General features: G+C 41.2%; 1 protein-coding gene across 4 annotated transcripts in view; it reads right to left on the reverse strand.

Moving 5' to 3' along the window:
* Nucleotides 1-6597: 6597 nt before the first annotated feature.
* LOC135496657 (D-glucuronyl C5-epimerase-like) overlaps nt 6598-26832 on the reverse strand; it is a 141036-nt gene continuing 120801 nt past the window's right edge. For all 4 annotated transcript variants that reach the window (XM_064786098.1, XM_064786096.1, XM_064786097.1 and 1 more), the window contains 4 exons: nt 19770-19977; nt 18882-19053; nt 15746-15979; nt 6598-15583 (listed from right to left, as the gene is read on the reverse strand). In XM_064786098.1, the coding sequence (XP_064642168.1) occupies nt 14544-15583; nt 15746-15979; nt 18882-19053; nt 19770-19977 (1654 nt within the window). In that variant the 3' untranslated portion in view covers nt 6598-14543. The remainder of the gene's footprint in view (nt 15584-15745; nt 15980-18881; nt 19054-19769; nt 19978-26832) is intronic.

A 26832-nucleotide genomic window follows, 5' to 3' on the forward strand; every position in this document is an offset into this window, starting at 1 on the left:
CTTAAAGGCCTAAGCCGTTCGTTAAAAGTTTGGAATTTGTAATTGAATTAGAAAATTTCCAGTTGCGGAAACACATTCAACATTGCCGTTGTGTAGACTGATATACAAATACTATGAATACCAAGTTTAAACGAATTTGTATTCACAATAACTGCACTACGGTATTGTGTATTAGTGGATTTCTATTTAACTGGACCACAAGTCATTACGAACTGTGTACCCCTTAAAAGCAAGCATCTGTCTCTGCTCTTTTTGTTTTGTTGTACATTTCGCTGAAACACAAATTGTGCCGAATTGGAGGTAACAGTGATCTGATAGTTGTATGATAATAGTGTGATATTTATTTACTTTGTCTTGTTTGTGGTATTCTAGAGCTAAAGGCACACTTCATAATTGGTGCCCTCAGTCTGTTTTATTCATTGAATTAACCGGATGATTGTCTCCTCTCGGTAGCCTGGTTGAAACTACAACAATGTGTACATCTGTTTTATATCTCGGCATCAAATTTCTGAATATAACCAGCAGTCTCAGCTGGTAGAACACATATGTGACCCGCCGTGACAAAATGAGTCACATGTCGCTCTGAGCTTGACAGGTTGAGACAGACTGGTTGTTCATTTCACTATTGTCTGCCTTTTGTAAAATCTGAGCATATCAATGTCTTCTATTATGTTCTGGAGTCATTTTAGGCTCATCTTCTGTGCGACATGCGACTCATTTTGCCGTGGTGGGTCACATATTTCGTTGCATGGAGAACATATTTGTATGGCAGACATTCCAAGACCTAGATGGGTTACAACTCCTGCATTTTCTTTGCAAATTGATTGAAAAGATGAGTCAATTGATTATGTTGATGTTAATTGTCTCAACATATTTATAGAGAAGCATGGGAGAAGCTCTTGGCTGGATTATTATTAGTACTTGTCTCAGACTGAAGGTGGAAGCACTGGTCATTTTGAGAAATGTTTCATTGTCATGATTAGGGAATTTTGCTTGCCAGTTGTAAGAATATGGTCTAAAGGAGGAATATTTTTCGGGGGGGGGGGGGGGGGGGGGGTATGTGTCTAGCATACCAGTCTTTCTTATAAAGTCTCTCCTAGTGACTTGCTACTTCTTGGTGATTGTGTGATGGATTGTTGGTGAAAAAACACTGGTCTGGTTGGGTTGTAGGTATTGTGTGTAATTTTTTTTATCTGAAGGACAATCAAAAGAAGAAACACAACAAAAGCTTTGCGGTTTGGTTCTTGTCATGAGTAGCTTTTGGTTGTAGTATAGTTTCTTGTTTCTGACCTTGTGCTAAGGGATTTTAACTAAGGGCAAAATCTACCTTAAAAAAGGCTATTGGCCTGATGCCGTGTTGTGATAACATTGGCACCAAGAGAAAGATGCTGTCAGTTTGTTATATGACCACTAAAGACGCCCGGACAGATGTGAAATGCAAGAAAAACAAAGCTTTTTGAATAATAAAAGGCAATTTTGACGTATTATTATTATTTATACTTATATTTCCCTGATATTAATTGCAAAATCGTTGTGTAGACTGATATACAAATACTATGAATACCAAGTTTCAACAAATTTGTATTCATAATAACTGCACTACGGCATTGTGTATTAGTGGATTTCTATTTAACTGGACCATAAGTAATTACGAACAGCGTACCCTTTATAGGACATCCAGCACATTGCCTTTGATGCCTTAGCAAGTAGGTGCAAAAGTAAATGGAGACTGATTTGTGCGATTGACTATCTTTAGTCTGTCTTTTAGTTTAGTTTTTGTAAGCCAAACGTGTATTACCGGTAGTGAGCTTATTCTTGCATTCTGGTTGGACTTGGTCTGCATGGGACCAATTCGGGATGAATGGAAATTATAATTGAGGAATTGATACCGACTGGAGCTGTTGGTGTCTCACCAACACTGCGAGGGTGAAGCTAAAGGTTGACCAAAACCATGGCAGAGCTGAGGTTTTGGCCGACATTTCAGCTCCACCCTAGCTGGTAAGACGGGATTAATTGCCATTATAGGTTTTTTGTCATGCTTACTTTCTTAATCTGGTAGGGTAGGCTAAAACGAAATAAACAAAACAAAAAAACCGAAATAAACACAACTCGTCTTAGACTTTGCTATGTCTTTTGAATCAAAACTGAGATTGTGTCATTTCTAACGAAAAACTTTGGAAGTGCTCGAGGGAAATATAGGAAAATCTTCATTGGCTAGAAAAGATTCATTTTATCAACACCATTAATCAGAGACACTTAAGTTGGTGCTCACAGTTGGTGGAGAAGAGTATGCTCTCCTGGGAGAGTTGTCTTGTGTCTGTAAAAGATTTCTCTTGCTGGGGCTCCGGTATAAAAGGAAGGGAAAGGGACAGCGAGTGGTAGTGGCAGCCCTGAGTGGCCATATGAGGATCAAGGACCAAATCCACCTACTGCTGGCTGTCACCAGTGGTCCATCAGTGACCCCAAAGTGGGCCAACCGTTTTGGCTGACAGGGGCTTGTCTCTGGGGAAGAAGAGATGGGAGGGACTGTGCTTGGGCCTGTCTTCCAGAGTGCAGTCAGGTAAATGCTCTACCAGAGGTGGAAGGATCCTGATACAGTCCCAGGTACATGAGGTACCTGAAGCACATGAACGAAGTAGGCAACTCGAGCAGTCTCTTGGTGAGTTGTGCCATCCTCAAAAGCACAGTGAGCAGCTCTACCAGAAGTGGAAGGGTCCTGTTGTTGTCCCAGTACATGAGGAAATTCAGATTCGTAAGCTACCTCAAGTAGGTAGGCTACTTAAGTAGCAAGCAGGCTACTTGATTTTATAAGCCAAGTAGAGTATTTGGGCCTGTCTTCGACAGCACTGAAGGATAGAAGCTCTTCCCCAGGCAGCAAGCATAAGTGGGGCATCTGTAAATAAGAAGAGTGCAGGCAGTGGCTGTCCCAAGTGGCCCACTGCTAAATGGAGGATTCTGACCACCAGTGGTCAACAACTGGTGGGTGCCATGGACTTCACCAATTGGACCCCTAAGAAGCCTCCAGTTGGCCTTGATCCCCATATGGCCACTCCTCTCGTTTTACCCAAGAGGGAGAATCTCCTCCTGGGAATGTATATTCTGGTATCTTCTGTCCCAGCTCAACCATCTCTGACAGACATGAAGACAATCTTCTCCAGGGAATGTATAGTCTGGTTTATACTTCCTTCCGAGCTCAACCGTCTCAAACAGACATGAAGACAATCTCCTCCAGGGAATATATAGTCTCGTCTCTTCTTTCCCAGATCAACTGTCTCTGACAGACATGAGGACAATCTCCTCCAGGGAACGTATAGTCTGGTCTCTTCCTTCCCAGCTCAACCGTCTCTAACAGACATAAAGGCAATATCCTCCAGGGAATGTGTAGTCTGGTATCTTCTGTTCCATCTCAACCGTCTCTAACAGACATAAAGACAATATCCTCCAGGGAATGTATAGTCTGGTCTCTTCTCTCCCAGCTCAACCGTCTCTGACAGACATGAAGACAATCTCCTCCAGGGAATATAGTCTCGTCTCTTCCTTCCCAGCACAACCATCTCTAATAGACATGAAGACAATCTCTTCCGCGGAAGGTATAGTCTGGTCTCTTCTCTCCCAGCTCAACCGTCTCTAACAGACATAAAGACAATCTCCTCCAGGGAACGTATAGTCTGGACTGTTCTTTCCCAGGTCAACTGTCTCTGAGAGACATGAAGACAATCTCCTCCAGGGAATGTATTTTCTGGTATCTTCTGTCCCAGCTCAACCATCTCTAACAGACATGAAGACAATCTCCAGCAGGGAATATATAGCGTTTTTTCTCTTCATTCCCAGAACAACCATCTCCAACAGACATGACACCGTTATGATAACTCTAACAAATCGGAAGCGTCCTGATGTTGTCTCAGGGATAGGACGAGTCCTTGGCAAATGCTATACTTGCTGCGTAAATGAGCTACTCTTAATAAACTACAGACAGCCCCAAGTACCCTTCTCGACTGAGGTTCCGCTTTCACTTGGGACATATCATGACCATTCTGTGTCTGTTAGAGATGCTATTTCACTACACTTTCGGAGAAGGACCCCATGCCAGAGAGACAACTTGTGAGGTTTACTAAGAGTAGCTCATTTACAAACCCAAGTATGGCCCGGTATACGTCCTGACCCTGAGTCAACATCAGGACGCTTCTGACTTGGTAGAGCTATTATATTTTGTCATGTCTGTTAGAGATGGTTATTCTGGGAATGACGAGAAAAGGGCTATGCATTCCCTGCTGGAGATTGTCCTCTTGTCTGTTTGAGACAGTTGAGCTGGGAAAGAAGAGACCAGACTATAAATTTCCTGGAGGAGATTGTCTTCATGTTTGTTAGAGACGGTTGCGCTAGGAAAGAAGAGACAGACTATACATTCCCTGGAGGAGATTTTATTCATGTCTGTTTGAGACAGTTGAGCTGGGAAGGAAGAGACCAGACTATACATTTCCTGGAGGAGATTGTCTTCATGTCTGTTTAAGACGGTTGAGCTGGGACAGCAGAGACCTGACAATACATTCCCTGGAAGATATTATCCTTGTGTCTGTAAATAAATTGTCCTCCTGGGCCTTTTGGGTAAAACGAGACAGGCCCAAGTACTCTACTTGGATAAAATAAACAAGTTGCCTGCTTGCTATTTAAGTTTATGTACCGGGACAACAAGACCGTAACACCTCTGGTAGAGAAGCTCACTTTGATTTTGAGGATGGCACAACTCAACAAGTGAAAGCTTGAGTAGCTTATTTCGTTGATGTGCTTCAGTTAACTGTTGCACCTTGGACTGTATCAGGATCCTTCCAACTACGGAGATTGTCTTCCAGTCTGTTTTGAGATGGCTGAGCTGCGAAAGAAAAGACCATACTATTCATTACCTGGAGGAAACTATCCTCGTGTCTGTTAGGGACGTTTGTGTTGGTAAGAAAAGACGAGACTATACATTCCCTGGAGGAGACTGTCATCGTGCCTACGAGAGACGTTCCTGTTGGGAATGGAGAGACCAGACTGCGCTATCCCTGGAAGAGACTGTCCTCGTTTCTGCTAGGGACGTCTACGTAGGGAAAGAAGAAACCAGATTATACATTCCCTGGAAAACACTGTCCTCGTGTCTGTAAAAGACGTTTGTCGTGAGAAAGGAGAGACCAGACTATGCAATCCGTGGAGGAGACTGTCATGTTATCTGTAAGAGAAGTTTGCGTCAGGAATGGAGAGACCAGACAGCACGATCCCTGGAAGAGACTGTCCTCGTGTCTGTTGGGGACGCTTGTGCTGGGAAAGAGGAGACGAGACTAAATATTCCCTGGAGATAATGTCCTCGTGTTTGTTAGTGACGCATATGCTTGGAAGGGAGATACGAGACTATATATACCCTGGAGGAGGCCGTCATCGTGCCTGTTAGGGATGTTTTTGCTGGGAAAGAAGAGACGAGGCTATATATTTCCTGGAGGAGACTGTCCTCGTGTTTGTTAGGGAGGTTTTCTTTAGGACGGGAGAGACGAGACTATACATTAACTGGAGGAGACTGTCATCGTCCCTGTTAGGGATGTTTTTGCTGGGAAAAAAGAGATGAGACTATAAAATTGCTGGAGGTGATTGTTTTCATGCCTGTTAGAGACGGTTGAGGTGGGAAGGAAGAGACCAAACTATACATTCCCTGGAGGAGATTGTCCTCGTATCTGTTTGAGATGGTTGAGATGGGAAGGAAGAGACGAGACTATATATTCCCTGGAGGAGATTGTCTTCATGTCTGTAAGAGACGGTCGTGCTGTGAAAGGAGAAATAAAACTATACATTCCTAGAGGATACTGTCCTCGTGTCTGTTATAGATATTTGTGCTGGGAAGAAAGTTACAAGACTCTTCATTCTTGCTGGAGAATATCTTCATGTCTGTTATGGACTGTTATACTGGGAAAGGAGAGATGAGACTATAAACTTACTAGAGGAAAAGAAGAGGCAAGACGACTATACATTCCCTGGAGGAGATTGTCCTCGTGTCTGTTAGGGACGTTTCTGTTCGGAAGGGAGAGATGAGACTATACATTTACCAGAGGAGACTGTCATCTTGCCTGTTAGGGATGTTTTTGCAGGGAAAGAAGAGACGAGACTATAAAATTGCTGGAGGTGATTGTCTTCATGTCTGTTGGAGATGGTTGAGCTGAGAAGGAAGATACCAGACTATACATTCCCTGGAGGAGATTGTCTTTATGTCTGTTAGAGGCGATTTTGCTGGAAAGGAAGATACCACACTACATGCCCTGGGGGAAGCTGTCCTCGTGTCTGTTAGAAAGGGTTGTGCTGGGAGAGAAAATTCAAGACTATACATTCCCTGGAGAAGGCTGTCTTCATGGCTGTTAGAGACGGTTGTACAGGGAATTAAGAAGATGCAAGACTATATATTCCCTGGTGGAGGCTGTCCGCATGTCTGTTAAAGACGGTAGTGCTGGGAAAGAATAGGAAAGACTCCACATTCCCTTGTGGAGGCTGTCCTCGTGTTTGTTAGAGACGGTTGGGCTGGGAGAGAAGAAGTAAGACTAACAATATCAAGAAAAAATGCTACTAGTCTTTAGTACTTTCATAATTTATTTTTCCCTCAGTTAAGAACTGTACAACATCCAAAATATACAGATTTTGACAACCTGGCCTTTCTCATATTAATCATCGACGGCTGAACATCAAGAATTCTGGTCAGAAATCAGTTCATATTCATTTCCCTTGACAGTATACCAGTATACACTACCTTTTTGACCTCTGACTTGAATGCAAAATTGGCAGTTGTTAATACCAGCTACTGCTAATGCCACCTACTGCATTTTTATGAACAACTCTGTACAAATACTAGGCAGGTAAGATATACATGTAGGACAAGGTAAAGAAAGAAACCCCCGTTTTGTCAAAATGGCATCTGATATAATGGCATCTAAAAACTTAGATCATCTTATCCCGGTATTCCGGTTGTGACTTAGTCCATAAAAGACTCATTTGGGATGAATAGAAATTATACTTTACACAGGCAAAAATTTCTATATATAATCTTTATAGAAACTATATGGAAAATGGTAAACACAAAAAATCTATATAGAATTTCTGAATAGATTTTTTCATAGATTCTATGTATATTCTACATAGTTTCAATATAGACCTATATAGAATCTATAGAATGAATCTAGTGAACTATATATTACCTATGTAGATTCTATATAGAATCTACATAGAACATTACTACATAGATTTTTACGGAAATTTCTCCCTGTGTAATTGTACCCTTTCCCAGTGAGTACACTAGTTATTTGACATTTTGTGAGCATGTTCTTCACCGCAGAAATTGAGAGGCAATTCAGGCCCTCGTGGGCCTATTATCAGGAACAGAATAGGAGATATCATTTTCAATAAGGAGATTTAGATTTTGATCTGAAAATGAGAACAAAGTGACTTTTTTCTCAGGCTGATGTCATGAGGTCGATTGTTTGTATCACTGTTTATTGGCATAGATTTTGATCCGAGAACAAGAACAAAGTGACTTTTTTCTCCGATTGACGTCAGCAAGTCGATTGTTTTGTATCACTGTTTCTAGGTATACCAAACATCAAACATTAAAGACATACACTTTCGTTGCTTTTCTGACAACAGGACTAATATGTGACATCCTTATGCGAAATGCCAGCTTGTTCTCGCATCACAATCTGAATACCACCAATTCCCCATGGACTTTGAGAATGATTTTGTACGGCAGGATAACATCAACAGTTGCGGGCTCAACCTCTTGTGACGCCTTAAGTGACTATTAGTGATGAAATCATGTTGCCATTGTGCCAAGTTTGAACACGACGACTAAGATGTATGTACTGAATGAATAGCCCCCTGGTGGAAGGGTTGGGAAGGAAGCACTAAATGACATACTTTTACCAAAGAACTGGTCAGGAGAACTGTTGTCTCAATTTATGTGATGGTGAAGAAGGGGGTTATTCACGAAGTACACAGGTCATCTGGGTCATAATCAGTAGAATAAACTTGAGTGCAATTACAATCGCTCTTGTCTGACAAGCTCTCAGTTAGATCTCTCTGTTGGACTATGGTCAAGCGCTTCACAATGACACCCTCAGGGTTTCCGCCAGGGTTTTTTTCATGGGGGGGGCGAAATTGTATTTCATTTTTTTTGTTTCTTTAGAAAATGACCTCTCCTAAAGCTTATTTGCAGCTGAAAATCTCCTTCTTAGTATCTTAAAATGCCGCTTTAGATTTTAAAACATAAATCTCAAAAACTTAATTAATCAGGACGATTGGGGATATATCTCATGCCCCCATGCCCCTCTGTGTATGCATTTCATATGTACTATCAGCTGTTTTATACACTATAATTGTATCACTTTACCTTATACAGAGATCCTAAATGGAAGATGCAATGAAATATTTAACTCCTTCTGACCAGAATTCAATGACGCACGCTATAAATTATTGGTAAATCTCCACATCGTTTTGGGCACTGGAGGGCGAACTACTGGTTGGAATTCTTTGAAGTTTGGTTTTTATTGGTCTGCGGGTCAAAACCAAAGACACTTTTAGATTTTTGATAAAATCCAACCAGTAGTTTGCTCTCCAGAGTCCCAAAACATGATGAATCACAATACAAATTAAACTACACGTAGCTTGGCAAAATTCTGTCTTGCAATATTTGGGAAAACTTGATCCATCTTTCTATTCATAGTGATCAGAAGAAACAACAGTGTTCCATTAAAGCATTTTACATTTTTCAAATTTTACAATTTGTTAAGCTAGTTTTTTTTGCGAAACCGTGCCTAATTATCGGCGGTTGATATCAATGCTCCAGTCTCCTCCTACCACCGCCGACAGAAAGTGCCCGGAAGTCCGTTGGGCGCACCATCATGAACTGGTGGCCAATCAAATTGCTCGACACAAAGTTATTGAATGACGGCCTGAATTGATAGTGCCAACCTCAGTATCAGGTTACCCTTCTTCTATACAACATGCACTGTGCATTTGGGTCAGGTCAGCATCCCTGGAACCGTTACTCATTGAACAACTGGTCTTCCATTATGATGACTTTCAGTGCGTGTCTCGTGCGACAACCACGAGTGAATGTAATGTTAGTGTTGTCGCGGCTGAGGACGTGTGGGAAGGAAGGGAATGCAGGGAGACTACTGATAAAGTAACAGTCCTTCTGACGGCCAATCAGGGGGGACTTTATCAGTGGTGAAGGATGGATATACGCACAACGACGGTGGATTGGCATGGGCAAAACCTGACATGAGCGATGGATTGTAATGTAAGTGACATTAATCATAGATCTGAAGTATAAAGTTCCCCTCATAAAAAAGATCTTAGATTCACCACGGTAAAATCTTAATTCACCATGGTGAATGTAGATTTTACCATGCTCACCATGGTGAAATATTTCACCGTTCCACTTCACCATGCTGAAGTGCTGTGGGTTCACCATGGTGAAAATGAGACATATTTTTCCTATGGGTCTGAAGAAACAAATTGATTTTAATAATTTGCCTCAATGCAGGAAAATATGTCAATTTTGCCAAGCTAGTTTCAGAAGTATTTACAAGTCGAAAAATTCATAGTCTTGATCTCTATATACACAGACTTTCAAAAGAATTACAAAATTTTACATGTTGCTAAGGTTACCATGTTGCTAAGGATACCACAGTCACTTGATTACCATGGTTGCTATGGACACCATGGTTACCATGACTACAATCCTAAAGTGCAGTACTATTTTTACATGTTTCTGCAGGCTATAATTCTATGGTGGTCATGGATAGAGCACAATATTCAAGATCAATTTGCCGCTCTGGAGAAACAAATAAAACAAATTCATAAATTCATAAATTCATACAATCACAAGACAAGACATAAGGCAATCAAAGTAATTTTAATTTGAATTTCTTATTCAATCATTTTTATAGAAGATTAACATGCATGAAATCAATAGAACCCTGCCAATTTTTCATGAAAAAGAATAAGTTTTTCTTGCCAAATCGGTTTCAAACTTCGTCATGCACATACGTACAATGTTATAAATAAAAACGTTTGTTCATGAAGTAGGCTCAACAGAAATTTATTCCACCAATATTGGATACAAGTGACAAAAAATCAACAGTTCTATGGGTAATTAAGACCAATTTCTGGCCTTTGATGGTCATTTTAACATGATTCTAAACTGGGGAAAAAATAGTTTATTTTCGGATGGTCTGTCTTTTCTTTGCCACCAATTTTTTTTAGGCCGGGTGCTGCAGCCATTTTGTGACCCAATTAAGAATTCACTTCAGTTCTGTCCAGGCTGCAGCAAAATTTGTTTGGTGCTCTGATAGTAAAACCATTACAAACTCTATGAATCAGTCCGGGTACTAATTTTTTTGTCCGGGTGCTAAAGTGGGAAAAATGATTCTGTCCGGGTGCCGAGTCGGGACAAAAAGTATAGTGGAGAACTCTGCAGAGATCTGAACTTTTACCAAGTTTCAGCAAATTTTGTATGCACAATAACTGCACTATGGCATTGTGTATAACTGCATTTCTATTTTCCTGTACCACCAGTATTTACGAATGTCCTAACCCCTTTAAAATAACTTCAAAAACAACTAAAAAAGCTTGGTGGAATAACTCAGGGTCAAACACTGCACACAGTTGTATTAAATTACATAATAATGTAAACCCCTTTATTTTTCGCTATCCAAATATTTTTGCAGAAGGGGGTTAAACGTGAACATTATGGCACAGAGATTACCGATCTAACGATCATAGAAACTCATCCATTTGCTGAATTCGATAGTAACAAAATCTGAAAAGGAACATTTTCACTAAAATTTAGAGCGGCAAAAATAAAGGGTTTACAGTACCATTTGTACTTACTACTTCCTTCATCCAGGTTCTTTCACGGAATGCTTCATTGACGAGGTATGGCCTACTTTATACATTTCAAAGACGCTCACTGCACTATCGACAGTTACAGCACCTAAGCATTTACAATAATATACAAGTACTGGACAAGTAGATCCCCCCCCCCCCCCAGGTTACGGCATGTCACTTGGATCAGTATATGAAACACTGCTCCTGGTCATCTACAGTCAATAAACCTCAGCTGCATTCTGCACCAAAACATAACCAGATCATTAATCTCATTCAACTCACCCAACATTTCACAATGTACAGCTGTACAACATCAACATTAGCCAGATGCGAACTGACTTGATCAAAACCTATATAATCTCATGATATACACAGTACATGTACATAGTCAAGTGCACATGTGTACATAGTACACTCTAAAACAATCAAAACAAAAGTCAGAAAGTAAAAGGTATAAAAAAAGTTCTGATATCTGTGTCACACACATTTGTACAGAGAGAGCTTAACTCTTTCAGCTCTGGGCGGTTTTTCGGTCGGGCAGTGCCCAAATCCTGGGCGATTTTTTTTTCAGCAGTGAAAGTACACATGGGGAATCCCGCTTAACGCTCGACACACCATCTGCGAACAACTCTATACACTGAATGTTGTCTGCTGATCGAGCTGATCTAGCTGATTCATGTAGAATGGCTGCAGTTGGCATCGCGATCGCTTGGGATCGTCAATCGATGATGTTTCTTTGACTATTGAGCCTGCAGAGATATCTCGGCCATAGGAGATTCGAACATGAACACTCTGCCGAGATATCTCGGCCATAGCGCTGAAAGAGTTAAACATAAGAACTACAGGACTGATGATGACTTTTACCACTTTGGTACGTGACATTCCACTGCATTTTTAATACAGGGTTCACTGTGGCTTCCATCGGCATCATTTGTGGCAATGACGTAATGTCATAGTACATTGTAGCACACTGCAACATGGGGTCATTGGACCATATTTCAGTCCATCGCAGCGAGCCCGATGCAATGTGGCCGAAAAAATGGTCCGTCGCACCAAAATGGTAAAGAATCCACAGACAAATCATGTCTACATCTGTTCGTTTGTAAAGCCATCAAAAATAATCTTAAGAAACCATTCATTTAAGTACATTTGAGGCAGGCGTATGCCTTAATTCTGATGCCTGTCAGTCACTGCCCTAGATCACACTTTAAGTCTAGTAGGATGACAGTTCAGCTTTAATGTTTTGGCATAGCGTCTGGTCTGGTTGATTATTCACAACACCAGCTTGAATTGACCAGGACCGGGATGTGATGAATCAGATAAAAGCTGAACTGTCATACTACATCACAATCTTTTGTTTCCATGCCTGATTTTAAGATGTACAATTATTGTTCTAAAAGTATATTACAGTTCAGTACAGTTGGAAGGTAGTATAAAATTCATAACACAATTCTCTTTTGTGGCCTTTGATTGAATCAACAACATCTGCATCATATACTGTTGTAACGTACAGTCCCAATCACAACTGACATCCCTAAATAATTCGCGTCAGTTGCCACTCGGCTCGACATTTTCTGCATTGATTTGACGTCACCGCATTGACGCCCTGCGTTGCACCGGACGTCATGTGAATTTTCACTCCTTTGGCGTAATCACAATCATTAATCTTGAAATTGAATCGCCATAGATATTTTACGGGAATTCCGTGAGAGTAACGTTTTTAAGTAGACACGCGATTACAAATAACCTAACTGAGAGGATTGAAATATCGTCATTGCTTTCACCGAGCGGTACAAGTGGTCTGAGGGGACGACAAATGTGACCCGCTCTACCAAAACTAGGCGCTTGTCGCATCTGAACTTGACAGGTTGATATGGACTTGTTGTTCATTTCCCTATTGTAGACCTTTTGTGAAATGTGACCAAATCAGTTTGTAATAGATTTCACAAAAGGTCTACAATAGGGAAATGAACAACAAGTCCGTATCAACCTGTCAAGTTCAGATGCGACAAGCACCTAGTTTTGGTAGAGCGGGTCACAAATAATCTCGATCAACCTGTTTTGCGTAACTTGTAAGTCACCTGCGTGCCACTGATGCGCTCTTGGGCATCAATGACACGACACTTGCACACAACTCCGTGCACAACTTGTGCGCAAGTGACACGCAAGTTGCGTGTAACTGACGCGAAGCAGATGGGATGTCAATTTTGATTTGGACTGTTCTGTAAACATGGTAAACCCGGAAATACTCCCTTGCCTTTTATTTTCACATTTTCATAATTACAGATATTAAATTGTGAAAAGATATGGCTAGGAAAATGACTTACTAATTGAAAGTACTGCTGCGTGGTTTTCTTCCGTGTTCGGAATTTTTAAAAGCGTAGTTGTCAAAACACTAAATTAAAAGTATGCTAAATTGCAATTTCACCAAACCGTGCAGTAAAATGGCTACAAGTTTGGGTTTACAGTACGGCATGTATCCATATAGAATATAAAATAACATTATCAGTTACCAGGCAACAGAAATAACAAAAATTCTCCAATGGCTATATCACATGGTAAAATATCCATATTCACCTTTGAGAGAGCCAAACATTTTGAGCTAATAAAGCGGTGTGACCCATGCAGAGTGTAGAAATATAATCAAAGATTTACTGAATTGGTTTAGGCCATCATTTCAAGTAACAGTTCCAATCTAAAATCAAAGAAAGCAAATTAATATTTTAATCTCGATGAAATAGCTGGCACATAATCATCATAGCACTATGGCAGGCAGTGTCTTACATTAGGATTGGAACCTTTAATATAAGGTTTACCTCTCTCAGAAAATCTATCACCCACAAAACCCTGGGTATACAGTCCAAATCACAATTGTCATCCCTAAATTCGGGTCATTGGCGCGTCATTTGTGCGTTATTGACGCACTACCCAGCAGGTAGGTCGTGCGCAAGACAAACGTAGGTCGAGCGTAATTAACGCAAAAATAGAGATAAGCGCATCACCGGTGCGTCGTTGATGCGCATCTCTAGCGTACGTTCCGCGTCACTGACGCGAAGCAGGACGGATGTCAATTGTGATTCGGACTGTATATTTAACAGTGGCCAGGTTACTGAGGAAGGCAAAATCTACTTCACTCGACCATGTTAGCCAACACAGGGGCAATGTTCTCAGCAACATTTCAGAAAAGTTGCAAGCAAGATTCACTGCAGTGAGGCTTTAATAAAGTCAGTCATCCTAAAACTCATCAAGAACTGATCCAATTTTCATACCAGTTTTTCCAGACAGACAATACAAATTTTGATTTAAGTTTTAAGTACATAATGCTAACACAGCAGAGTAAGGAAGTTCAGCTGACTAATCGCGATCAGTTCTTGAAGACTTCAGGCCATCACGTCACAAGTCCCGGAATGTTAAAATATGGTGCTGTCAAAGCTAACTCGCCTAAAATCACCAATGGAATCATCCACTCAAAAGTCTTTTTTCATCAATGGGTGAAACCATTTCATATATTTAGGTACAACAGAATGAACTGTGTCATAACCAGAAATACCTAGGATCACAAATGGAGCAATCCATTTTACACTCCATTTTACAAAGAATTCTCAATGAATGGATGAAACCATTTTGATTGAGGTAAGGCAGGTTCAGTTGTGAGGCGCCCTCTTTCCCTTCATGTAGTCTATCCAGCGTTCCGCTGTATTTTTTAGAATCGGATCATCGTCCACTGTACTGAGCAGCAGAATTTGATTGACATGCGTCGTATGGTAGTCCCATCGCGCCAAGTTCGGCGCGACACCCAACGTTATATGCCTGAGATCGTAAATGGAACCAGAACCTGTGTCAAAGAGTGGAAGCATAACCTTTAATGTATCCATCCCAGAATTGAACAAACGCTCGGCATCATGAACGTAATCACTCGGCGCTACGGACTTCAGATCATATAAGCCAATCAGAGAATAGATGAACCCATTCAAAACATAACAACTTGGAATTGTGGGATATTCTTCGAACCAATTGTGCTTATCCATGAATTTCGCCAGGACGCCGTTATCCTGACTTTTCACGTCGAATATTTTCGTGGCACGTAATGAGGCGCTTAGATATTTTCTGTTCCCTGTTCGTATGTAAGCGCGGGTTAAAGTTGACATGGCTTGACCTTGTGCCATCGCCGAGTACCATCCCGGTGGTAGCTCTAACGCGCCATTGGCTAATTTCCTAGTCACATGCACTGGCCAGCCTCCTCGCTGGTCCTGGTGGTTCACCAGCCAATCAGCCGCCGCGTAAAAATGGTCCAGATGTGCGGCGCTGGATAATGTTACATTGTCAACATAACCACTGCCTCGTAACGTCAAACTCACAACCCTGTATATACCTAATTGCGCTTTCCACGATTTCCTGGCTTTTGAGTTTAAAGCTATCCCTTTTTGTAAATCGGTATTTAACTCTCGACTTAAATGGCTCCAATGTTTATGTAAGCCGACGGCCCCTATGCCGTAATATATGTGATTTTTTTCCCGCGACAGTACCGTCGGGCTACACACGTAATGTATATGATACATATGTTTATTTTTCGTTTCCACTTTCACAGATATGCTTCCATTGGAGACGAGTTTGTAGTCGAGGCTGAGGGAGGTGGTTTCGGTGGCATCCAGGTTGAGAGTCACTCCAGCACTAGAGAGAGAATCTGCAACGGAAAATAATAAACAATGAGAAGGTATCCAAATTAAAATTTGACAGTGCTTTCTGTAGCTCCAACCCAATTTTCTCCACACAGAAAAACAGCCAAGAGGACTGATTTTCATTCCATTCTGACTGCACGAAACCAACTGCATCAACCCAATTTTACCTTTTGAAACAAACTTTATCACTTTTTGATGCAGGTCCTTCGCCTCGACAGCTGTGACGGAACTCTTCCCCTCCTGCGTCATCCACTTAGCACCGTCGTCTGCGCCATCTTCGTATATCTCCGTCAGCGGTTCCTTCTCCACCAGAAACTTGCTATAGTGACTCAAACCAAACTGAGCAATTTGAATCGGGTAGAAGTAACCCTGGGGTCCCCACTGTGTCGATAGAGGTACGCCTGGAGAATAGAATGTTTGGGGTTATAAAATTCATTGAAAGGTTCTGTCACTTAAAGGAATGGGCAGCTTTTTACTGTATGTTTGTTCCTCTTCTTCTTTGTTCCTATAAATCATCAATTCCTTCAACATTTGTCAATTCCTTCAACATTTGTCAATTCCTTCAACATTTTCAAACTCTTTGGTTAAAAGACCCTGCTTAAATTTATGACCTACCACATTACGTATGCTTAATATCATGGCCAAGATGCCTCAGAGATAAGAACTCAAATTTGCATAAGACCTTGAGGTACTGGTTCTAATATCTAAGTGACAGGTCCAAATGATACTAGCTATATCTAATAACATCCTCCCCCCAGGAGGAGTATTCCAAAGACATGTTAACATTATGATTAAACATGGTATTTCTAGAGCATATTTAAGAGGGGGAGGGGTCCAGCGGGACGTGCCCACTCTTATTTCATAAAACCTACATGCATTAAACTGATCTTGAAATTCAGAAACTAAATTGACCAATATTTTGAATGTGGAGAAAGGGTCCCCTCTCACTGAAACCTCTATCAGCGCCAGAATTTTGAGGTAAGATTTGAGAAAAGACCTTATCGTGCGGATATATGAAGCTAGATTTTTGGTACAAGGCAAAACACTCTGGTTGTAGCGCTGATTGAGCAGCTGGTTTTAGGGAAGACCACGGCTGATGTGTGAAGTCAGATAATAACCCCTACTGAAGTTAATCTCAGACTATAAACTTCAACTTTAACATTCATTGAGTTTTTAATTTGAGAATTTACATGGAAATGCATCAAAAATCAATTCATATTCATTTGGAAAAAGATCAAGATGGATTAAGTAACTGGCTTCAAATCTGTATAGAGCAGCAGTTAGCCATTAGCTTCCAATCAGGCTGTGGTAGCAGATTCAAAATTCTCAGAAATGTGGTTTACCGCGTTTTGGAAGAGAACTCTTCCCCTGCTCCCACCCTAAAGCAGCTTCGCAAAGGATTGGTCCTGCAATGGTTAACACAGCCTTCCTGGTCCGCCAGTCACCACAGACAGGCCAGGATATGGACATAACTCGCCTGTGGAAGGGTTCCGGTCCCCTGCCGCCAACGCTGTCGGCCGTATCAAGTATGACACGAGAGCAAATATCGGAGTTAATATCCAGAAATTGCCCCTCTTCTGTTTACGTTAGGGAGAATGGAGTGGGCGACACATTTGGCCGGTCTTACTCGGTTATTGAAAATCTATACTCATATATGAATGCCTGACCTTTCATAGCTGGCTCAGGAGCTGAATCGGAGGGCAAGGTGACATGATGACCATCTCCTCCAAGGAACGTACAGCCCTTTTCTCTTCATTCCCAGGAGTTCGAAATTTAATAGTTTGTTTACTATTGAGCTTTTTGACCTTCTGGGTGACTTTATTTCATAACAATAACATTCCATAGCATCATGTAGGTTACTTAAGATGACTCAGTCACTTTGTTCTGATTCGAACACCGCCAGGCTCGTCTTGACATGCAAACTTATGATGTGACATGAGATGCAGTTTGTTTGCCCTTGCTGGCAGGCCTAACAACCCCCAGGAATGCCATTTCGTAGGGGTTGATGTTATCAACATTTGCCCTGATGACCCTTTGTAACACAGTAGAAAATTAGAAATTTATGACTAGGTGCTAGCGAGCCTTGTTCAAAGGCTATAGACCATGTCTTGGACTAGGTCTGAATTCTCTTACTGCGAGGTAAGGGGCATACTGATGTAATGTGTTATTTCATGTGACGTCACCTAATGGAGTTACTGATGTTACACGGCAAGTCACTTAAAATCACCCAATGAGAGGGTATTTTGCATTTTTCTGTCATAACATCATTGCAGTGAAACACGAGACTGATAGAGGAACAGAGGCAGGATAGCACAGATTGTCTATAAATTCGTCAATGTAGGATTTGTGTTTATTCTCAGACTCAATGGACGGGTTAAGTGCGTTGCCAAGAGATACAAACTGACTGCTTAGAAATGCACTCATATCATAGCCACGAAGATCACTATTTTGCCAATTTCAACATGAAGCTATGAATATTCCGAGTGACGTTGCTTAAAGCTGCGTGAAAACGAATACCATGACCTAAACCCCTAATGTAAATTTTTGTGGGTGTTTTCTTTTCATGGATTTTACAATATTTCAGTAACGCAGCTTTAACACACAGGAGAGGGTTAATAAACAACTGCAACATAAATGACAGCGGCATAAAGATTTCATGTAAATTTCTAATAATCGTAAAAATCTGATACATCTTGTTCGTAATGACTAAAACATACCAGCTGTCACCAATCAGATTCTTGAAAAGAAAACCTTGCTCCACACTATGACACACTATCAAATTTTGTTTCTCTGAGTTTACGAGGCAATCTGTTTTACTGATGACATTTTCATGAGGCTCCATTGATATAATTCTTCTTCTTTTGCATTTGCTCTGCACTTGGAGGTGATTTTCTACAGGGAGTATTCCTCCTCCAAGGCGGGATGGGTATTTATGTGTGACACTATGGCTATGCACCAATTGGGTTTATTGGCATAGTGAATCCAACTACTGCGAGAGCTTGAGTCCACGCAAGCTACTCATGTTTCTCACTTGGTGGGGTCTTTAACCTGCCCTGGCATAGACACCAGATACAAGGAACCTTGGTTTTAGGTCTCATTCAAAGAACTGTGAATAGCCACATCTGTTCAACCAGTAATACAATCCTGGGTTCTCCCCGGGATCGAACCCGGGCCCTTTTGCGAGGTAGCCAGCAGTGTTAACCACCAGGCTGTGAAGTTCCCTTGTCAGATTTTTTCAAAATTATTGCATTTATGACACTCATCATTGAACTCTTCTACTCTTTCAGCTGTTCCGATACTTACCTTCCCTCCCACTGATGCACTTGACTCGATCCCGCACCTCCACGTTGTAGTGATCGAACGACATGAAGATCCCGTCTGTCGTGTATTTCCCGCGTGGCTTGTAAATGCGCGAGTAGCTGTGTTGCCACTCGAACCGCTCGAACCCGTTCCCCTGGATGATGCGACCGTACACCTAGAAAAGTTACGATACAAGATATTTTTATGGCTAAAAGAATATAAAATCTACAAAGGTGAGATTTGCCAATATGAACCTAAGATGGTCTTTCTATAAAATGTTGATCAAAATGTTAGTTGTAGATTTCTTTCAAATAAGGTAGGTAGGTTTCTTTCAAATATGGCAGGTTTCTTTCAAGTATATATGTACTAAAATAAGGTAGGTTTCTTCCAAATAATGAAGGTATTTTTATTCCAATAAGGTACCGCTATGTTTCTTTCAAATAAGGTAGGTAGGTTTCTTTCAAATATGGTAGGTTTCTTTCAAGTATATATGTACTAAAATAAGGTAGGCTTCTTCCAAATAATGAAGGTATTTTTATTCCAATAAGGTACCGCTATGTTTCTTGCAAATAAGGTAGCTAGGTTTCTTTCAAATATGGTAGGTTTCTTTAAGTATATGTAAATAAGGTAGGTTTCTTCCAAATAATGCAGGCTGGTTTCTATCAAATAAGGTCAGTGTTGGTCAAATCATATAGGTTTCTTTCAGATGACACTTACAAAGTCACATTCCTTATGGTAAAGGCTGAAATTCTCCATGGGTGAACAAGATTTCCAAGTCCAAAATTCGTTCTGAAGTGTCATTTTCAACAAAAAAGCTTCAAAAGATTTTTGATTTTGATAAAAATAATCCAGAGGACTCTCATCTACGTAAAACTATGTTGACCATCTTACCTCATAATATTTTTGTAAAAAGCTAAAAGGTATATACACTTCATTGCCCTCTCTCCTAGCTGTAATCGTATATTCGTTATTTACAAGGCATTCGATTGGCTCATATGATATAACCGCGGTCTGGTCGTTTCTCGCACCCTGGAGGTGGTGGCCGTTGGCAATGCGGTGCTCTGGTGCGTTTTCGTACTTTTGAAATGGCGTCTCTTCCCTAGAATGAGAAATAGAACAGAACATGAGAAAGGTGGCAGTTGAAATGAGTATCAGCGGGATGATCTTTTACTACAGTCCAGATCACAATTGACCACCGTCCTACTTCGCATCATTGTCGCGCAACGTACGCGTGAGTTATGTACCAAGTTGCGCGCCAATGAAGCACCAGTGATGCACTTATCTCTCTATGTTTCGCGTAAATTACGCGTGGCCAACTCTCGACTTACGCACGACCTATGCGCTGGGTAGCACGTCAATGACGCGAATTTACAGGATGTCAATTGTGATTTGGACTGTATGCATCACTAAACGGCTGGAAAAGAATACCTAACTTGGATTTTACTATGACTCAATCTGGTTGGCCTGGGTCTGAAAAATAACCAGAGTTTTCTTGAGCATCTTAAATTTAAGGTTAGGAGAAGGCATCTCAGTTCTGCATGAAATTTCCTTGATTTCCTTGCATTAACAAGGGACCTCCCGCCGGGAGGACTACAGCGCGGGGGGGGAGCTGCATCTCCAGCGTCTGGGACAAGAATCAACACGTTCCAAGCCGCAAGCGGCCCATTAAAGCTGCCTCGCAAACAACAACAATCTGTGTGAAAGCCTCCTTCCAAGTCCATCATATATTCCTAAGCATTCCCCTGATACCCAATTGACGCCGGGGATAACTTCCGAATGATTGATGACAGTAAGATACGCTCCTAGGACAACAGAGCCTTACTTCCGACAGTCAATTTACGCCAATCGGTCCTCGCAAATTTCCCATCATCCTTTCTATTCTGGAATTCTTGTCGTTGATCGTATAAGAAGAATTAACGCCAGGAGACAAATGTATTCGCAGTTTATTCCGGGATTGTTTATATTTATTGCCTCTGTTGACGGTTGGTCCCCATTTATGAGAAACTGCTGAATAAATCATCCCATTGCTGATACAGTGCCATAAAGTCAGGCAGAGGTTTGTGTGGGTATAAAAAGATTTATTTCAAAGGGAGTCTATAGGCACCATCCAATAGGCATAAGATTAAAGCGAACTGGAACCGCCGAGCGATTTATTCAACTTTTCGACTTTCACCGCCCGAGAAAGTCAAACTTCCAACTTCCTATTCGAGTTCAGATTTGTAGCTCCGCCCCCAGTGCCCGAGCATGCGCAGTTCAATTTGTTATTATTGAGAATCATGTGAGAATCACGTGAGTCATGCGATCTTTCATTCATGAATTTTCGTAGTAAATTCCATAGTAGTGACGTCACTGAATGATTGACAGCTAGGCGCCATGTTTCATTCATGCCTCGTTCTGATCACCCGATACGCGGGAAATGAAAACGAGGTCATACGAACTGGCTTGGCAGTTCCAGTTCGCTTTAAGGAAATGAAAGTGCCAATAGGGTTCTCTCCTGTCTAAACTGCTCAAGCTTGCACCAGGGGTATATTTATTGCTAAACAAAACAGAACCCGCCCTCAACTGTGCATATCAATTACATGAAGACAATCGATTTGACCCCATATCTCTCCCAATAGTCTTCTTTATAAAGTCAAGTGATTGCAACACTAAACTAACCATTGCTTTCTTCAAGGAATTAGTCTGCAGCTTTTGCTTGATAAATCTTATGACGTTCTTCGCCTCGAAATCTCCTCATGAGCAAGTATCAAACCAGCATTATCTAAACTTCTAAATGTCGCAATATGCATTCGAAACATGCGCCAAGACTATCACTTCTGCTGACAAGATTGGCTCTGACAATACTTGATCATAAATAACCTGTCAGCGCGACGTCCAATCTTTCTTGGGATTCCACAACATCGCCTATCAGTATTAAGTGGAGAATATCGTTATCTAGAGAGATACATGTAGCTTCCATGCATGCTGAATGCTCGAAACGAGAGGAACATCTGGTGCTGTTGCCATAACTGGCCTTTGTGGGATCATTTTACATCTCTTCCAAATCTGATAATTCTTCGGCGAACTCTTCCAAATCTGATAATTCTTCGGCGAACATTTGCAAAATCTCTTTGATTTATTAGTTATGATGCAGCATGTTGCATTCAAAACCTGTCCCAAATGGAACCTGAGGGACCTCGGAATGAACAAACCATACAACCAATGGGAATGTATTTTAGTTTTTACTCTGGCAAGAAATAACCTTTAACCGCGTTATTTTCTAAATACAGTAGAACCTCTCTATTAAGGACTTGTTCCTCTTCCCATTGCACCCAAAGTCGGACTGTTGACATTAATCTGTGCCTATACTGCCACATCAAGTAGGACTGCTGGTATCAATCTGTGCCCACTACCAGGACTGCTGGCATCAATCTGTGTCAACTGCCACATCAAGTGGGACGGCTGGCAATAATCTGTGCCAACTGCCACATCAAGTAGGACTGCTGGTATGAATCTGTGCCCACTGCCAGGACTGCTGGTTATAATCTGTGCCATCTGCCACATCAGGTCAGACTGCTGGCATTAATCTGTGCCTATACTGCCACATCAGGTCAGACTACTGGCATTAATCTGTGCCTATACTGCCACATCAGGTCAGACTGCTGGCATTAATCTGTGCCTATACTGCCACATCAGGTCAGACTGCTGGCATTAATCTGTGCCTATACTGCCACATCAGGTCAGACTGCTGGCATTAATCTGTGCCTATACTGCCGCATCAGGTCAGACTGCTGGCATTAATCTGTGCCAACTGACAAGTCAATAAATTGCCTCCACAGAAATAGTCAGCGCAAGAAAATCAGACAAATCTATAAAACAAACACAAAATCCATTAATAAATCTCCGCCCTGACTGCGATTGTTTATAACGAACAATATCAACAAGTCAATTGTAGTTGCCAAGTGATGTCATGTTCGTTGCAGAGGAAATTTAAAATCGACACAATATAATCGGGTGAACAAACATAAAATGGTCACTGGTGATTGGTAATCAAACTTTGAAAATTGGAAGAGGAAACAGTGCTTGATATGTTTGCATTATTTAATGAATCGAGTCTATCTAACTTTGCACTTTTCATGTCACTTGACAATCCATTTTCTTATTACTTTGGTTATAAAACATGCAAACATCTCTCAATTTAGAACTGCGGTGGTGGTTTTATAAATAGACTGAAACTATAAAGACACAAAGTTGGTTGGAGATGTCATGTCCGTTGGCACACTCTTAGAAATAAAGGTTTTTGAGGTTTTGAAAAAAATAGGTAACATATGTTATACCATTTGATTCGGCCGATTTGTTTGGAGACACCATGGAAACAGTGAATGATGAATGACTACCAGTGAAGGATGATCGTAAGAGGGGATTGGGCTGATTAATTATCCGGAGAATCTAAAGGAGTCCTAAGAGTGCCAGCGACCCCCCCTCCTCACTGTGGGTTGGTTGTTTTCATCATTTCTCTAAGGTGAATGCCGTATATACCCCAAGTATCCTGTCAGCGAAAAGAATAAGAGGGGCCAGAGTACATATTCACAGACAAAACACTGTAACCCAGACATATTTTGCAGCAGGTTTTTTTCCGGAACTACAGGATCTGTGATACATAATAAATGAAAGAAGTTACATTTAGCGCTTGTTAATTTTGCGGATCAGGTCGGACCGCAAAGACTGCAAAATTAAGATGTTCGCGCAAATTATTCCTTGGTTACAGTATGTTATTATTCCTTGGTTACCGTACGTTATGTAAAAAATTTTTGGAATGAAAGTCACCCTGAACTAACTGAGCGATTGTTATAAGGAAAGGGACAGGGGAAGCACTGCCATGTTAAATGCAAACTCAACAAGCAACCCAGCTAATTGGCTTTCAAAATGCAATTTCGCTGAAAACAATTGTTTCTGGCGTTCCAATTTATCCAATTTATCGATGAAATTGTCGAGTCTAAATCTCATTGCTATTTATCGCCAACACACAGTCGACAGAGAGGGCTCAGCTTTGACATTAAGAAGACAGTTGTCAATGACACGCTGCTCAAGTAAAGGCCTTTCATGTCATCAGAAACCTTTTTCCACCACACCACTTGGTTTTGATATCAAGAGACAGTTGGTGATCACACACAACTACAAGAAAGTCCAACCATCTTTTTTATGTGCTGGGCCTGGTTCTTCAAAACAAGGTCAAAAACTTTAACTTTAACTTAAAGTAGTCATAATATCCTCCCTAACTTTTCAAAGATGAAGAGAAGTTGACTTCTTATGCAGACTTCAAGAATGCTTGACGAAAATCAATGTGAACTAAAAACGAACGGAACGCCAAAACCGTCATCGCGGCACCAGAAAAGAATACCAATCTCTACATTTGAACCTCAAGTTGTAAATCAACCCCTACTCCAACTGGCATCGAAATTCCACAAAAAGACGCACCAAGCGTCGTTCTACAGAATTGACTTGTGTTTTTGATGCATGTTTATTCAGCGAGCAGGAAAGAAATTGCGCCCGCATTTGCTGGTATCGACAGAGTTTGATGGAAAGCTGCGCACAGAACAAACTAATTAATCACTTGATTTTGATAGGATGCGCTTCGGGTTTATTCCAAACGGAAATAAGATTCAGTGAAACAGTGAATTGGTGAAACAGAAAGCTCTCAGCAACCGTGAAAAAGAGAGTTGTCAGGAAGTTTTCTATTTACTTTTGTCAACAGTAGGAATTTGATTGAGTATCTGTCATTATACCTCACTTCGGAACTTCGGTACCGGATGTAACGATGGTATGGTTTGAGAAGTCTCGCGTGAAACTGACATGACCTATGACGCATATCTCCTTCAAAGAAAACACTGCGTTGTGCTCAACTGCCTACCTCATGTCCACCTGATTATGCATGATTTGCAGTTGAGCGCATCACCAGTGTTTTCTTTTAAGGAGATAGGCTTTATAGGTCACATCCGTTACACGCGAGACTTCTCAAACCACACCATCGTCATATCCAAGACCGAAAATCAAAAGTAAGGTATTCTTTCCTATTCTTTTCTATTTTTGTCTACTAAAGTGGGTTCCACTGGGATAAGTTCATAAACATCTATCATCCTGCACCAATTCTGTTCCTGTACCAGACATAAATTATTCTCTAAAGTCTTCTGCAGGGGACGGTCTTGTAAGATGGGCACTGGTGTTTGCACTGCAGCCTATGGTAAAGCTCTGTAATCAGACAGACTTTAACTCTACAGCTAACTTCGATAACCCCTGGAATGAGCTGCCAGTTCGTTTTAACTCAGTTGTAACTCAATTGACTAATCCATCAAGACAGCACAGCCACCAGTTCGGAAATGAACATCGATTTAGCTCAACGGATTCTCTAGAGATATCAGTACCACTCAATTAAACTTGTTAGGCTATACAATTTCAAAAACCCATTCCCAAGTTCTTCAGTTTCAGATTTTAGAATATGATCAATGACTGCATGAAACCACTGAAAAATTCTGCTCACTGTATTCAAAATTAATCACACAAATCCTTTGTTGACGCAAATATTTATGATCACTTTGCAGGAGTGGGAGTTGCTTGGTCTGCCATTGTATTTTGGCTAGGGATTACTTTTTGTTACACCCTGGGGGTCGGGGGGGGGGGGGGTCGGCTGACTCATAGATGTTGCCAGCAGAACATCATTGGAAGCGCGTCCACAGTCCGAATTTGCAGCACTTTAACATGTCTACAAACTGCTTTTAACATGTTTTCCAGTGGTCTATGGTTTAGAGTCCACCGTGTGAGGGTTAGGATTTTACACTTAAATCAAACACCAGAAACTCTCCATCGATCCTCCAACAAAACAATTAAATCCTCCTCGTGCAGCAACCGAACCCATCATCTTTCATTATCAAGTTTCATGGAGTTTACATTTCCTAGTGTATTGTCAGGAAATGAATGTCTCTTTTCATCATCATCAATTGATTTGTCTCGTGGATTCATTTTGTTCTGAATCCGGTGTAACGTGATTCGACGGCGAGCGTCTGCGGTGGCGCAGATGAATTGAAAGATGTTTTCATTATGAGTGTTGATTAGTTTGTTGAAGAAGACACTATTGAAAGAGAAGGATTACCACAAGACTTTGATGATGAACAAATTTTTGTTGTGGTTTACTGAAGGCTTAGCATCTGTATTAGCCTCTTTGCTACTAAGGCCAGTGACATGCTCTGTATCACAACAGCGCCATCTGTGTGTTGCATCAGGCGTGACCTCATTGCTGCAATGAGTCATGCAATATTGCCCTGCTGCGCCATCAGCGAACAAAATCCAAAACTACAGTCCAAATCACAACTGTCATCGCAAAATTTGCGTCAGTGGCGTATCACTGACGTGCTACCTAGCGTGTAGGTCGTGCGTAACTCGCATGTAGGTTGTGCTTAACATACACGAAACATGGAGAGATCAGCATGTCACTGGTGCGTCACTGACGCGCAATTCGGCACACAACCCGCGCGTATGTTGCGTGTCAATGACGCGAAGCAGGATGGATGTCATTTGTGATTCGGACTGTACAAAGACACGCGACACTCAAATAAACCAAGCTTTAGCTGCTACAGTATAGCAGTTTCTATGGAAATCTACACACCTCATTTTCATGTACGTCGTAGCGTATGTGAGGGGTTAAGTAGCTGAAGCATAACTGCGATCGGATCAAGAACACGCACTAAATCACTGTACGCTGCTAATGGCTGATGAATAGTACCAGCAACACTCGTAAAGCTGACTATATATCATCTCACAAGTACAAGAGAACTACTCCATCAAGGACACCATTCTGGCTATCATATTAAAAGGCATCCAGATTACAACGGTCAAACTGAATGAAAGTAACAAATTCTGTCAAAAATATCTGCATTTTATAAAGAGAGTGTCCTGCACACACTAAGGTGTCTATCTCATG

The sequence above is a fragment of the Lineus longissimus genome, chromosome 12, assembly GCF_910592395.1.
Source record: "Lineus longissimus chromosome 12, tnLinLong1.2, whole genome shotgun sequence".
Classification (NCBI taxonomy): Eukaryota; Metazoa; Nemertea; class Pilidiophora; order Heteronemertea; family Lineidae; genus Lineus; species Lineus longissimus.